The sequence below is a fragment of the Poecilia mexicana genome, unplaced genomic scaffold (assembly GCF_051168715.1).
Source record: "Poecilia mexicana isolate PSO_F unplaced genomic scaffold, ASM5116871v1 scaffold_15, whole genome shotgun sequence".
Classification (NCBI taxonomy): domain Eukaryota; kingdom Metazoa; phylum Chordata; class Actinopteri; order Cyprinodontiformes; family Poeciliidae; genus Poecilia; species Poecilia mexicana.
The window spans coordinates 18959857-18973231 of record NW_028263384.1 but is presented as its reverse complement, the minus strand read 5'-3'; the positions used below and the strand labels follow the sequence as shown (position 1 = coordinate 18973231).

Sequence of the window (13375 nt, the reverse complement as noted above, 5' to 3'; positions counted from 1 at the left end):
TTTCTCCCATCTAATAAATGTATTTACATTAAATTATACATGACTGTTTTTTATTACACAGTTAAAAAATGAAATCAATAATTTCAGTTTTTAAATAAATACCGTAGTCATTATTGACTTCAGCACAAACCCACACATGAATACTGCCACAATTCTGGGTGTTTGGGTTTTGCGGTATGTTGGTACATTTAGATTATTTGTTTTCCAACAGCCATTTTGTCCAGTTCCTCGGTTACACTTCAGTTAATTGCCTTCCCTCACAGCTGCAATCAGTTTCTAATCAACCACATCAATAAGGAACATGGGAAACATTGTTCGGCAATCAGTTTTCCTGCATAAATATCCCTGCCAGACAAGTTGGATCCAAGGCAATGTTATTTTTAATTTACCCCTGGACTTTCAATTTTTATCTTTTAAATAAAATGTTTGAGTTTCACCAGCCTGCATCCTCCCTTCCTATCAATAAGAATATTAGTTTTTAAGGTGTTAAGGTTTGTTTTAAGTATACCTGTGGCCAAAATGACCTACAGTACTAGTAAGTTTGCAGGATTTGTATCCTGCTTTATTTCACAGGCTTTTTCGGGCATTTTTATATGGTCTGAGATGCTTTAATGCAATTTTTTAAGGATACTTAAAATATATTGTGTTAAATGACTCCAGAGTTTGAAGCTGCAAATCAAATCTTTACACCTGTGAGTTACGGATTCAACTGACCATCAAAGGATGAAGAATTTCACTGTGTGTTTTAAAATTATTTGTGAAGTTTACACAGTGAGAGCCACAGAAGTGTGATAGACGACGTGATTTTTTGTAAGTGTTGGAACTCAGAAGGGATTACTGATCTCCTCTGATCCTTTTTGAGGTCCGCTTCAAAACAGAATGGAACATTTGTACATTCTGTTTCAGAGGACAGTCACCAGCTACATGAAAAACAGTGGTTTCAGTTTTAGAGCAGTTTTACCAGCTGGAAAGACAATGGAGGGAATCCCCAGAGCGGTGAAATCTCCTTCATGTATCCTCCACAGACTGTTTGATTTATTTATGCGCTGGATTTACAATGCACTAAATGCATGTAGGTGCAAACACAACCACCAGGTTTGGGAGATGGGAGCAATTTGCATCTATTTTTGCATCAAATCGCAGTTCTCCTCACCTCAGCCCCAAGCAAAAAACTGCAGCAGGAGTACAATATCTGCATGTTTCTAAATTAATAAGTGGTGATAAATTCTTTAAATGAATTAATTCAGAGGTGATTAAGAAACATTTATTCAAGACAATCTATTCAATTTAAATATTATTATAAGATATCTGTGTAAATATACTTTCTAACTTAATTATAAAAGAACATTTGTCCACGATTACATTAATTTCACTTGAATAAAAAAGTGTCTTAGGAAAGATTTTCAACTTACTAAGCAAAAACATGACTTCAAACATAATTTATGCAATTTGTTTGGTTTGAGAAATTAATTTTAGGCCCATGACGCAAAAGAGATTCTGCCTTATGTGACATTCCTCACAAAATTTCTTAAATAAACAGTGCATATGTTAATTTGATAATATGTAATCCTTTCTAATCTTTTTCAATTTTCTTTTTTCCATTGTGTTTAATGTTTCTGCAGAGATTGGGAAATATGAAGGCGATGAGCTGAAAAAAGATGCGGACACAAAGAAATACCTTGATATCATCAGCAATAAAAACATCAAGCTCTCTGAAAGAGTTCTTATCCCTGTCCAACAGTATCCAAAGGTAAGAAACTACAGCTTCGAATTACTTGGCTATTTAAGCTGTAATGCCAATACTGTATGCTTGTTTGTGTGTTGTATCGTCTGTGATTCCAGTGGTTCATTGCTGAATGGAGACTTTTGGTCTGGGCCTCCTTGTTTGGCTGCACCTGTCCACAAGCACTAAAATTTAAAAATCTCCCTGGGCTTGAAACTGCCTTACGGAGAGCTCCCGGATGGTGTCTGTTTATTTTGATGTAGTCATCAAAACCCAAAGTTTTCAGTAGACTAAAGCACCCAAGGGTACAGTGAAGAACAGTGGTCATAAATCACTGTGACACAGTGCTCAGGATTCTGAGTTATGCAATGTCGGTACTGGCAAAGTCTGAAATGTAGCCTAATGAGACTTCTCCAGCAGGCAGTTTAGCATCATGGAGCTGCTGGTTGAGCAAAAGTGAAAAGATTCCCTTTCACTGTAATCACAGAAAGCACAATTTCTAATCACAGATTCATGCACAGGGTATGAATATATTTCACGCTTTAAGTTATTCGTTTCTAATGTATTCATTTTTAGCTCTTCCATTCCGGGCAGTATCGTTAGTTACATCTTTGTGTTATGCTGCACTGTTGGTAATTACTGTTATCAGTCATTACAGTCATCAATATGAAAGGAAAAAAAAAAAGTCTGAACATTTTAATTATAGTCAGTTAATTATTAATATTAGTTCCTCTGTGTAATATGTTAGACTGAAAGCACTAGAAAGTGTATGAACAAAAAGATGAAGAGTTTTGATGTTACTGTGCAGTTTCCCTCTTAACTATTCAAGATTTAATGGAGATTTTGAGTCTGATTTTTAAAACAGAGATTTTAATCTATTCTAATTTCTTTGCTAGAACTAAATAATATAGTTTTTTTAAAGTCTGTTGTTACGAAGCAATCTCTCTCTCTATTAAGGAAAATATCAAAAATATTTAGCATGCATATAATTGCATAAATAGGCCTAACGAAAAAGTATTACATCCTGTTTTCTTTTACAAAGAGGTTTATAAACCTCAAAATCTAAAAGTACATAACATTAATATTGTCTGCAAAACGCATTATAAAAAATACCAGCATCATTCCACTTAATATTTTAGAATACATAAAGAATGATTAAATGCCTTCACTTTTTTGTGTGAAAGGGAGCAGTCAAGATTGCACAGCTATACCAGTTAATAGTATTTTATATTTTTTTTAAACAAAAACACTCACAATTAGAAAGCTGACATTTTTAACATGTCTATATCAAGATTAACAGCAGTTGTTTTTTATTTGCAAAAATCATCAGTGGATTATAGAAATAAAAGTATACATAATTTACAGGGAAAGAAACTTAACTATTTAAAATAGAACATGCGTGACCACCATTTGATCATTTTTTGCACCATCAATGCAAAATAGCACTAAATTGTTTTCTTTAATAAAAACATAATAGTAATTTAGGACCAAAAACATTATTTGTTCTACAAACATTATTTTGTTTTCTTGATTATATTCCCCTTGTGTGAACTTCTGTGTTTATTTAGCTTATTTGGAGTTGATAACTGATTGTGCCCCTTTGTGTGATTGTTTAAATTTGCAAATCTATTTCAGCTTCATTAAAATTGTAAGCTGTGTGGACCTTTTCTTTCACTTAGACTGATTTAAATAAGTTCCCTGGTTAAGTTGCAAAGGGTAATTATTTGAATCTGCAAATACATTTAGCTTAATTACCAGTGGCTGGTTTATGAATGAAATGCATTAATTTGCTGCAGAAAAAAAAGACATTATGTTAGTTTTGAAAAGGTCTCTGCAAGTTCTTATTCCATTTAGCAGAACTGGACCTTGAACAGAAAAATTGTTGCTGAAATGTGATTTATAAACTTTTGAGACTGAATTGACAACACGTTTCTGCGAAGCCATGCTCATGTTTTCCAGTGAATAACTCAGTTGATAAAGCACTATGAAAGTACAGACCATTTACCAATAAATCAAGTGATATACAAAATAAATGCACTCAGCTCAAAAATATCGTAATATAAAATAAGATGTTCAAAATAACGTCTATTAATGTCTATCATTTTGAACACATTATATGTAAGTTAATTTCAGAGAAGACGCACAGTATACTGCATCTGATCAATGAGTATCGGTAGTTTTCTTAGAAGAAACTTGCTGCATCATCACTTTATTCTGTCTGAATAAAGTGTCTGTGATGCTGAATAACAGCATCACAGCTTGACATGAACCCATGTTTGAGCTCAGTTCCCACTTAAAAATCATTATAGCTGTTCTCTGCTTTGTTAATGTTATTCATTGTTAGGAGCTCCAGTAAAACAGCTCATAAAATCAAATCCATTTTTCCATCCATCCATTTTCTGTACACCCTTGTCCCTTAGTGGGGTCTGGAGGGGTGCTGGTGCCTATCTCCAGCTAACGCTCCGGGCGAGAGGCGGGGTACACCCTGGACAGGTTGCCAGTCTGTCGCAGGGCAACAGAGACACACAACCATGCACACACACACAATTTAGAGAAACCAATTGACCTGACAATCATGTTTTTTGAACTGCGGGAGGAAACCAGAGAACCCGGAGAAAACCCACACATGCACAGGGAGAACATGCAAACTCGATGCAGAAAGACCAGGGCCGGGAATCGAACCGAGAACCTTAATAAATATGTTTTATCACTGATATGTTTTGTTCTCGTTGCTTGATTTCAGTTGTAAGCTCAGTTTTGAACTTAGTGTAGATGAAACTATAGTACTTTGCAAAATCCCACTTCTGTAAAAGAGAAGACTCTCTTGTAAAACATCCCAAGGGACTTTGCTTACTAGCAGCCTGACAAAAATACACAATGTGTTTCTCAACTTGGCAGAAGGTTGATGTTTGGAAAATACCAACTGCAACATTCAAAGACTATAAACCAACACCAGCTGTGAAGCACGGAGTTGCGACTGACTTTGGAACTGCTTTGCGGCATCAGGACCTGACCACCTCACCATTAGAGAATCCGCCGTTAATTCAACCAGTTTTTCTGGATTTACCATGGTTTTTCTGGATTCTGCAACATGAAAGTGATCAAAAACATACCAGCAAATACTCCAAGGACTTACTGAACAAACAAAAGGAGAATCCTGGGACAAGGGAAGCCCCCCAGACCTTGTTCTTGTGTAAGAACAAGGTCTGCTTGGGGTGACTTGAAAATGACAGTTCATGCAAGAAACCCCTCAAACAAAGATGAAAGTGAGAAGTGAGGCAAGCTTTCCCTTAGTCCTCTAAATGGTAGATGGACACAAAGAAACATTTTCGTTACTATCATCTGAAGTTATTTTAAGCAAAGGGGGTTAAACTAGCATTACGTACATAAGGTGTCCTCAATTTTTCTTCAATAGAAGACACCTTCTTGGGTGATATCAATTCTAAAACAAGGTTTACTTTTGGTGTTTTTCAGTAATTAAATTACTTTCTTTTCCCATATTCTTTAATCATAATGATTTATTTCGTGAAGGATATGAGTCTAGCTTAGAGCCAACAAAATCTATGAAGCTGCTCCATTGCTTTTTCATGCTTTAAAGCTGCAGTATGCAACTTATATATATATATATATATACATATATTTAATAAAAGTTACATGAATCCATTTTAATACAATCCTCATCAAAATGAATCATCATCTTTTGAAAATGTTAGTAATAGCATAAATGTCATGATGGGTGGCGGTAAGGTGAGGAGAAGACGCTGGGACCCAGGATGTAGATGAAGTAATGGTTTTAATAAAGATAACTCGACAGTCCAGAACTGGCAGCACGGCAGAGTTAGCAACAGCTAATACCGGTAGCAACAGATAAACGGACTAACATGCGAGCTAACACAATCCAGGACTAATGCAGTTCCACTGGAGAGTGTGGCAGGACAAACAGGCGTGGCAGCAAACCACAAACTTAGACATTTGACAAGGACCCGACGGAGAACACAGATAACAGGTGAGACTAAATACACATGGGGTAATCAAGGGGATGAGACACACCTGGGAGACAATCAACGGGGAGGACAGGACAGAGACTCACATGGAAACAGAATCACACAGAAAAACTCAACTAAACACACAGAAACACGGATCACGACAATAAAATGTGTGTCTTTTACACCAAATTAACATTATGAAGGCGATCTTACGGAAACAAAAAAATAAAAACAATGGTGCAGCTTTATATTTTCTCCCACACATATACATTCATTCAGAGAACCCAGAGGACATCCAATGGAATCAGTTAGCTGTTTCATCCACAACTCACTGCTGTGACAGTAATTAAGGCTTGTTCAGGAACCCTTAATACTACTAAGCTGATGAAGATCTCGAAAAAAGTAATCTGTATTGACTTTTTGTCTTTTTGTTTCTGCGCTATGTATTGTTTAAATGTTAGTCTACTCTCTTTTACAAACTGCGCAGAACTGTGAATGTTTACTGCCAACATAGGTTGTTTACCAATAGTGAGTTAATACTTGAGAACACTTACAATTTTTGCTCTGTGCATATGCATGCATTTGCCAGTATAAATTGAAATTTAAATCTAAGAACCACATTTTCATTTTTTTTAATCAAGGGAAATCCTTGGAGCTTGCATGCAAACAAGAACTACTCAGGCATATGACATGTGTCTTTTAATAAAAAATCACACACGCACACAAAACAGGGAACACTGACTTAAAATTGTGCTTCTATGTATTGAACTGAAACTCTTTTGTCTCTCCAGATTAAAGCTGCAGTCTGGAGGGACAGAGCAGTTGTCCAACAGTTTCTGTGACCTAATTGCACAGTCAGCACTTCCTGCGACTGCAGTGTCACTGTCTTAAACATCTTGGTAACACTGCACTTTCAGTTAATGATAATTAACCACATAAAGCAGCTCCTTGAAAAGCATCCACCACAAAGAATAGAATACAGCAGAAAAGAAAGAGATGTTGTGCTTGGGACATAAAATTCTTGCTGATATGCAAAATATTTACATACATTTTTGCACAGAAATTATCATTTACCAATGTCTGACTCACAGATTTTAGAGCAGAGGCCTCTTTGGATGAGACACCAGACCAGGACGACACTAAGCAACTTTCTTTCTCTTACTTGGTGTGGAACTTATTTGTATGTCAATTTTTTTTCACGGCTGCTAATAAATGATACTTATATTGACTGTCTGTCTCTGGAGGCAGAACAAAACTTAAAAAAGCAAACCATTTGTTCAACCAGTCATATAACTGAGCTCATTCAAGCTTACAGCAGCCATCTCGCTGCAGAGTAATTAAATGCAAGATAATTAAATTGTCACTTGAGAGAAGTCCTATGCCTGACTTCAGATTTGCAGAAGCCAGTCATGGAAGATCAATGTGACAAATTGAACAGCGAAGAAAAATTTGCATGTATTTGTCTGTGCCCGTACGTGGCACGAAGACAGATACACGCTGCAAGTTGTTTCCACTGTCGACACATCGGAGCAGAAGAAGCACTGGCGTGATAAAGAAGGCAGCTGTTATTAATCTTCACCTTTTGCTTCACGGTCACGCCTTGTGCTGAGAAAAAAGAAGTGTGTGGTTTTGTTTGTGTAGCTGTTTTATAATTACTGCATTACAAGGGCATTGATGGTATTATATCATTAATTACTAATGGTGTAAATTCCAAAAATGTTAGTGACTAAAAGTCAGGACCATGCTCAGCTACATTTGAAATAATGAGCTGTGTCAACAGGGGAGTTGAAAAATAAACACCAAAAGTGATTAAACATGCCTGATAGAAACAAAGTGACAGTCCAGGTTTGCTTTTGATGAGGGGAAAACATTTTAACATGAAGAAAAGCTCAAAAAGTTGGTTTCATATAATACTGCCTCTTTAATATAGAACTGACAGCAACATTGTTGGACTAACAATATAATCCAGCTAGAATAACATAGAAAAACTAGAAAAGTATGTGTTCACATAAACGCTCTAATAAGTGCTCATTGTTTGAAAGCTAAAATATGGAAAATGTAATATTTAACTGGCAAAGCTTGGATTATCATATACACCAGAAAAGATTTGAAGTAGCAATAAAGAAAATCACATAACATTGTCCTCTTGGGATGAATGAATGCATTTCACTTTACTGACAACATGGGAACTTAGGCTACACCAGGCCTATAAAATATTTAGACTTGACATTTAAAGCGTTTTGTAGTAGACCGAAGCGCATCGGCGAGTAACATATCGTGTGCTTTTACAAAAACCATCCGCATTGCTTTTGTTTCTCAAGTACTGTGCTGACAGTATGTGACCTGAGTGTGACAAATTTATGTCACATTAATCTTCCATGAGATGTACTGTATATAAATGTGTTATGCATAAAATGGGTGTAAATTTTACTGTCACCGGTGTCGTACCACTGCAGACAGCTGTCAGACCTACGGTAGTTTGGGAATAACCTGAAATAAGTTTGAAGTCAGACTCAAGCCCAGGATCTTGTTTAATTGTCTTATGCTTTGATAAATGCATTCTTTTTATTTTTTAGCAAATCATGAATGCACTTAGATACATATGAGGATTATGTGCTGCATTTCTGAATATTACATTTGCCGCGTCCTTTTCTTAGCATTAAATAGTCATTGTTGTCCTCACTACAACCTCAAATACAGTAGTGAAGTGATCAATGAGACAGAGAAAAATCTTCTTACTTGTTTGTTTTTTAATATATTTTTTTCTGTAAGTTATGGCATCCGAAAATGTATTTTTCTGTGATGAAAGCAGGAAAATATACATTAGTCCACTTTAGGTTTTGATGGATGTCTTTCGGTTCACACTGACATTTTTTTTAAGAACTTCCTTACTTTCTGCATGGAGCCATAAAATATGACTTTTCACCAAAGAGGTTCTTAATCAGGGCTGGTGAAAAAGGCAGCACTTAGCTCATTCAGTAAAAGTCAGACTCATGTCGATACAAACCTCTAATTTATTTATTGATTTATTCTGTTCTTTTGCAAAGAATTGTAGTGCATAGTGACAATTTAACCACACACATAATATTACTTATCACAGTATCCTTGCAAATAGATGCACTGCTATCACTACCTTTGTTTAATAATTCTTAATCAGCTGATTTCTGATATACACCAACTGTTGAAAACGGGACTTAAAGACAATGTTTAGGGCAAGACCTATAAATACCAGCGGGAGATATAAAAAGATCAACAGTGTTAAAGAACTGAGCAGTCAATGGTGTTTATGAGTTTAGGGGGAAATAATCAGCTCTGAGAGCCGCTGTAAGCGGTGGATTGACCTACTTAAACTCGGTGACGTGTGACTTTTAAATAAACTGCAGGATAAGAGACAGTCAGCTTTTTATTCTGACACTAATGCGACATTTCATTCTTGCCGTAATGCTGGTGTCTACACTTTTTTCATTTTTGTATATTTTTAAATATTTTAAATTTGATCAATCAAAAATGGGATTAAACGTTGAAATTTGAAAAAAATTATGCTCAAATGTTTTAATTGGCTGCTGTTTTCCCATGAACCTGCCCCCCAGCTCAGGAAAGCTGTTCTTTTCTCTGAACCCACAGACATTGTGTACGAGTCCAGTCCAACCCAACTCATTTACTCTAATTAGAGACCAGCGCCCGAAGTGAAACCAATTGAAATTACTTCCAGTCCTGGCTCATTGGTGTAACTTCTCTTGCTTTTAGCTTTTATTTAACATCTTCGAGCATTTTTCCGCTTGTTGTAACGGCTCGGTGAGTCAAGTGCAAATCTTCTGGGATGTGTGATTGATAGGAACGGAGACTAAGCACTAGCACTGGTTTTAGTGAAAAAAGTGCTACTCCTCCTGGTAGATGTATTTTGCAAAACTTTAAATTTGAGGCACATCAACTCTCCATAGTTATATTGTAGTTTATTTAAGTGCTTACTGCTTAATTAAACCATTAGAATAGAATCATTAAAGCTTGACTTTACAATGTTAGATATCTTTTTTCACTGCAGAATCTTTGCAGTATTCTTACATTACAGTTGTGCTTAAAAACATACCCATGTGGCCATGTGCTTTTTAGCTACAGTAGTTTTAATCTGTTGAAATATTTCAGGTGTTAGTTCATCAATCATTCTTTGCTACATTTTTCTCTATAGCTTTTACAGATAAATTGTCCTGACGGAGCAAAACTTTGTGCTCTCTCACTAACGAATGTCCCACATGGCATGCAGCCAGAACAGCTCTGATTTCAGAGTCAGGGGCTCCATGAGGCCTCAGCCGCTTCATGTGTTATCAGCAGGCAAGCAGCAGGAGATGAGGATTATCCCAGCACATCCCTAAACCTCAACATTTTCTCCTGGTTTAGCCCTTTTCTAACCCCCATTTGCACTGTTCAAACTCACCACTACTGGCTAGTCACGACCCCAGAAACCCTGTTGTTTCAGGGATGTTCAAACTTGCGTCATGTTGCGGCCCTGATTGCTGCTGTTGTAAAATTTTAAATTTGTGAACATACAATGCTCTGCCAACATCAATTGTTTGTGTACCATCTAAGTGATAAAAGCAATTTGCATGTGTAACTGCTGTAAAATTATAAACAAAGCTTCTGTCACCTGTAAGTGCTTATCATTTTTTTTAGCTCATTGTTGCACAGCTATTAAAATAATGTCCTTCAGTGGAATTTGGACAATGTGTACTGTTACAGATTCACCCCAGTGCCTTACATCATTCAGAGCGGACAATTTGGACGCTTTGTTCACCATCTGCAGAAAAAATCTAAAATGAAGCCTTCTGTTGTTTTGCAGCAAGTGAAATTGTAATTTTGGCCTTGAGGCATCCATCCAGTGAACTAATCGACACTTTTTTACTTTATCTTGTTAGTTATGTGATAAAATGTAATGTTATCAGGAAATGGCAATATATAATTCATAAATGCTCTTGCCTTATTTTGACATGGACAAGAGACAGAATTATACAATTTATTCAGTAGAAAAGGGAAGATTAAGATAAACTTTGTCATTTTTACTTTACATGAATTTATTTTTGGCTCATTAACTAGACAGCTTGATTTGCATTTCGTAACCTTGGAACATGGGGTGGCTTTAAAATGGCTGGTATTGTCAGATGTTTTTTTTTCTATTTTGCTTGTGCGCAGGTCGGTGGAAATATGTTTCCTATTAGATGTATTCAATTTAATTTTCAATGGCTAGTACATATATTACTTTGTAATTTTTGTGTATGTAGTCTGCATTTATAGAACAAGATTTTATGTGTGTTTGTGATACAATTTTAGGCTTATCGGCCTTGGGTTATTGTGACCCTTAAATAATTCCCCTGCAACCGAGGCTCCGCCATACTAATTTCATTTTTGGCCGCTGTGGGATGTCGGTGTCCCAAGCAAAGGCCTATCATGCGCAAAGGTGTTTTGCTTAGATAAGTAATGAATACAGTGAAAGGTTTGCAGAGTGTGAATTAAAATTAAGCACTTGTATGACAGCATCTCAGTTCCGCTTTATGGTACCACGGGTTAACTGTTGGTGTGATGGCTTTCTCTGGCACAATGCTATTCATGAGATGTAATAAAGATTAAAGTCCGCGACCTTCTCTGCTACATTGCTGTCTTAGTTTACAGAAAAAAAAACACATTCTGACCGGGGTTGTTAGGATATTATGTTTGTTACAGAAATTTAAATAGTTTATTATTTTTTTTAACATGTGGCTAATGATCACTAAAGAAAGTAGCTGGTAAATATTGATGTGTAACAATCTAGAAAATCAACATGGTGTCTTTAAATTCTAATTATGCATATTGACATGATGTAGGACACACTATTTTGCCAAATTATAGAATTCAGGATTTTAAGGAGCTCAGTAAATGATAAGTCTGGGTATAGCTGTTCCCAGGAAAAAAGGAACAGCTATAGTGGAAAATGTAAGGTTTGGCAGAGGGGGAATCATGGTGTGGGCTTTTTAAGAGTTGGGTTCTTAAAAACATTAGTCATCACATTTTAGTTGCCAAAAAAGTTCAGGTTCCATAAACTGCTTTAGGTTTACACAAACAACTGCCGCAATATATGAAACAGCAAAATCTTTGTCTTCCAAACGGGTTTCGTGTTTGTACAGTGGACCCTGCCTATTCACAGAACGAGGCCAAACTTCTCACTCTATGTGTTCAGCACATTTTTTTTTTTCTTTTAACACAATGCTGTGAACTGTTGCATTATATATATTACGGGCAAACATTAGCAATTGGGTAAAAAAGACTAGACAAGCAGAAGTGTCATTTGATAGAGGCTGTTACTTTGCAAAAATATTTGAAGACAGATAAGATATTAGATGCTCTGTTGGCCTAAAATGTAAAAAAAATAACTCGTCGGGTCACAGTTACCACCAAACATAATGTATCCTTTCATGTAGCATCACATGGTAAAATATTAGCAATTGTTGAGAAAACTGCAGTCTTTTTGACCAAAGAATGGGCCTTTTTTCAATAAAAAGAATAGGAGGTATATTAGAGCAATACAACATATTGAATTATAGGGTTTGTGTAAAATTTAAAATTTGCAAAAGACAGCTGAAAAGCAACATTTTTAGTAGATTAAAATATTGCATTGCATTCTCTCTTTCTTTGTGCCAATAATATATTTGGCCAGTTGGATGACGTTTCTCTTCCCCCAAGGCCTACACCTGACATAGATTTCAGACTCTGCGACGCAGTTTGGGATTTTCTCCTTTTGTTTGTGTTTTATTTTTTAATGTCATTCTCAAAAAGAGAAGAACATCTTTAATATCGTATTTTAGAATATTTCTCATCCATATTGAATTTCCTATTTCTTACTTATAATATAGTTCAGCCTCAATGACGGAACAAAGATCTTTGCAGCTCTATTTGTAAATTTCTGTCTTTCCTACGTTGTCGAAAGTAGGAGATGTTCTAACAGGAAAACTGCAGCTCTAGCAGGAAAATACAGTTTTTTTGTTGTTTTTTTTTAGTTTTCAGTGCCAAACAGCTTTTGAAGCTTAGTGTCACTTCAGCATCTGGGGCTGATTTCACATGTTGAGTGAAGCTGAAGCAAGGCCACAGAGTAGAATGTTTTAACTCTACAAATATTTCAACATATAAGCCAACAATATAGGTCACTTTGGGTGATTAGAAGGTAATGCTGAAATAGGTCCCTTGAGACTTCATTTCTATTCAAAACGAAGCTTTTTATTTTTATTTTTTGTTTCTCGGCTCACAGTAGAGGCAGAAAACATATCTGGCGATTCTGATTCGAATCATTTTCTCGGCCTCCACCACAGCAAATCTTGTCCCCCTTACAGAGGACCCAAATGGTGATTCGTCAACTTTCTTTAATGTCTGTGGAGCTCTAGCGAAATACTCCTCTGACACACCTTCCATCAAGTCCTCCGCAGCTGTCATTAAAGCACAAACTTCTGCCTGAGGCGTTAATCCTCCTATCACATAAGAGTTGGATTTCCCCAATACCACAGCTCACTAACCTGGCAGTGAGTGCCTCAGGATGTGACTGGCCCCAGTGCACAGCATAAAAGGGCAGTACATTTTCGAGCCCGAGAGATTAAATGTTGTTCTGTTGTTCAATTTGTGTTGCCACAGTGCTTTGTCAATATTTTTT

At 36.2% G+C, this 13375-nt stretch overlaps 1 protein-coding gene across 2 annotated transcripts in view; it reads left to right on the top strand.

Annotated features, from left to right (window-relative positions):
- khdrbs2 (KH domain containing, RNA binding, signal transduction associated 2) overlaps nt 1-13375 on the top strand; it is an 83909-nt gene that overhangs the window by 23382 nt on the left and 47152 nt on the right. For both annotated transcript variants that reach the window (XM_088013230.1, XM_088013229.1), the window contains exon 2: nt 1623-1750. In XM_088013230.1, the coding sequence (XP_087869356.1) occupies nt 1623-1750 (128 nt within the window). The remainder of the gene's footprint in view (nt 1-1622; nt 1751-13375) is intronic.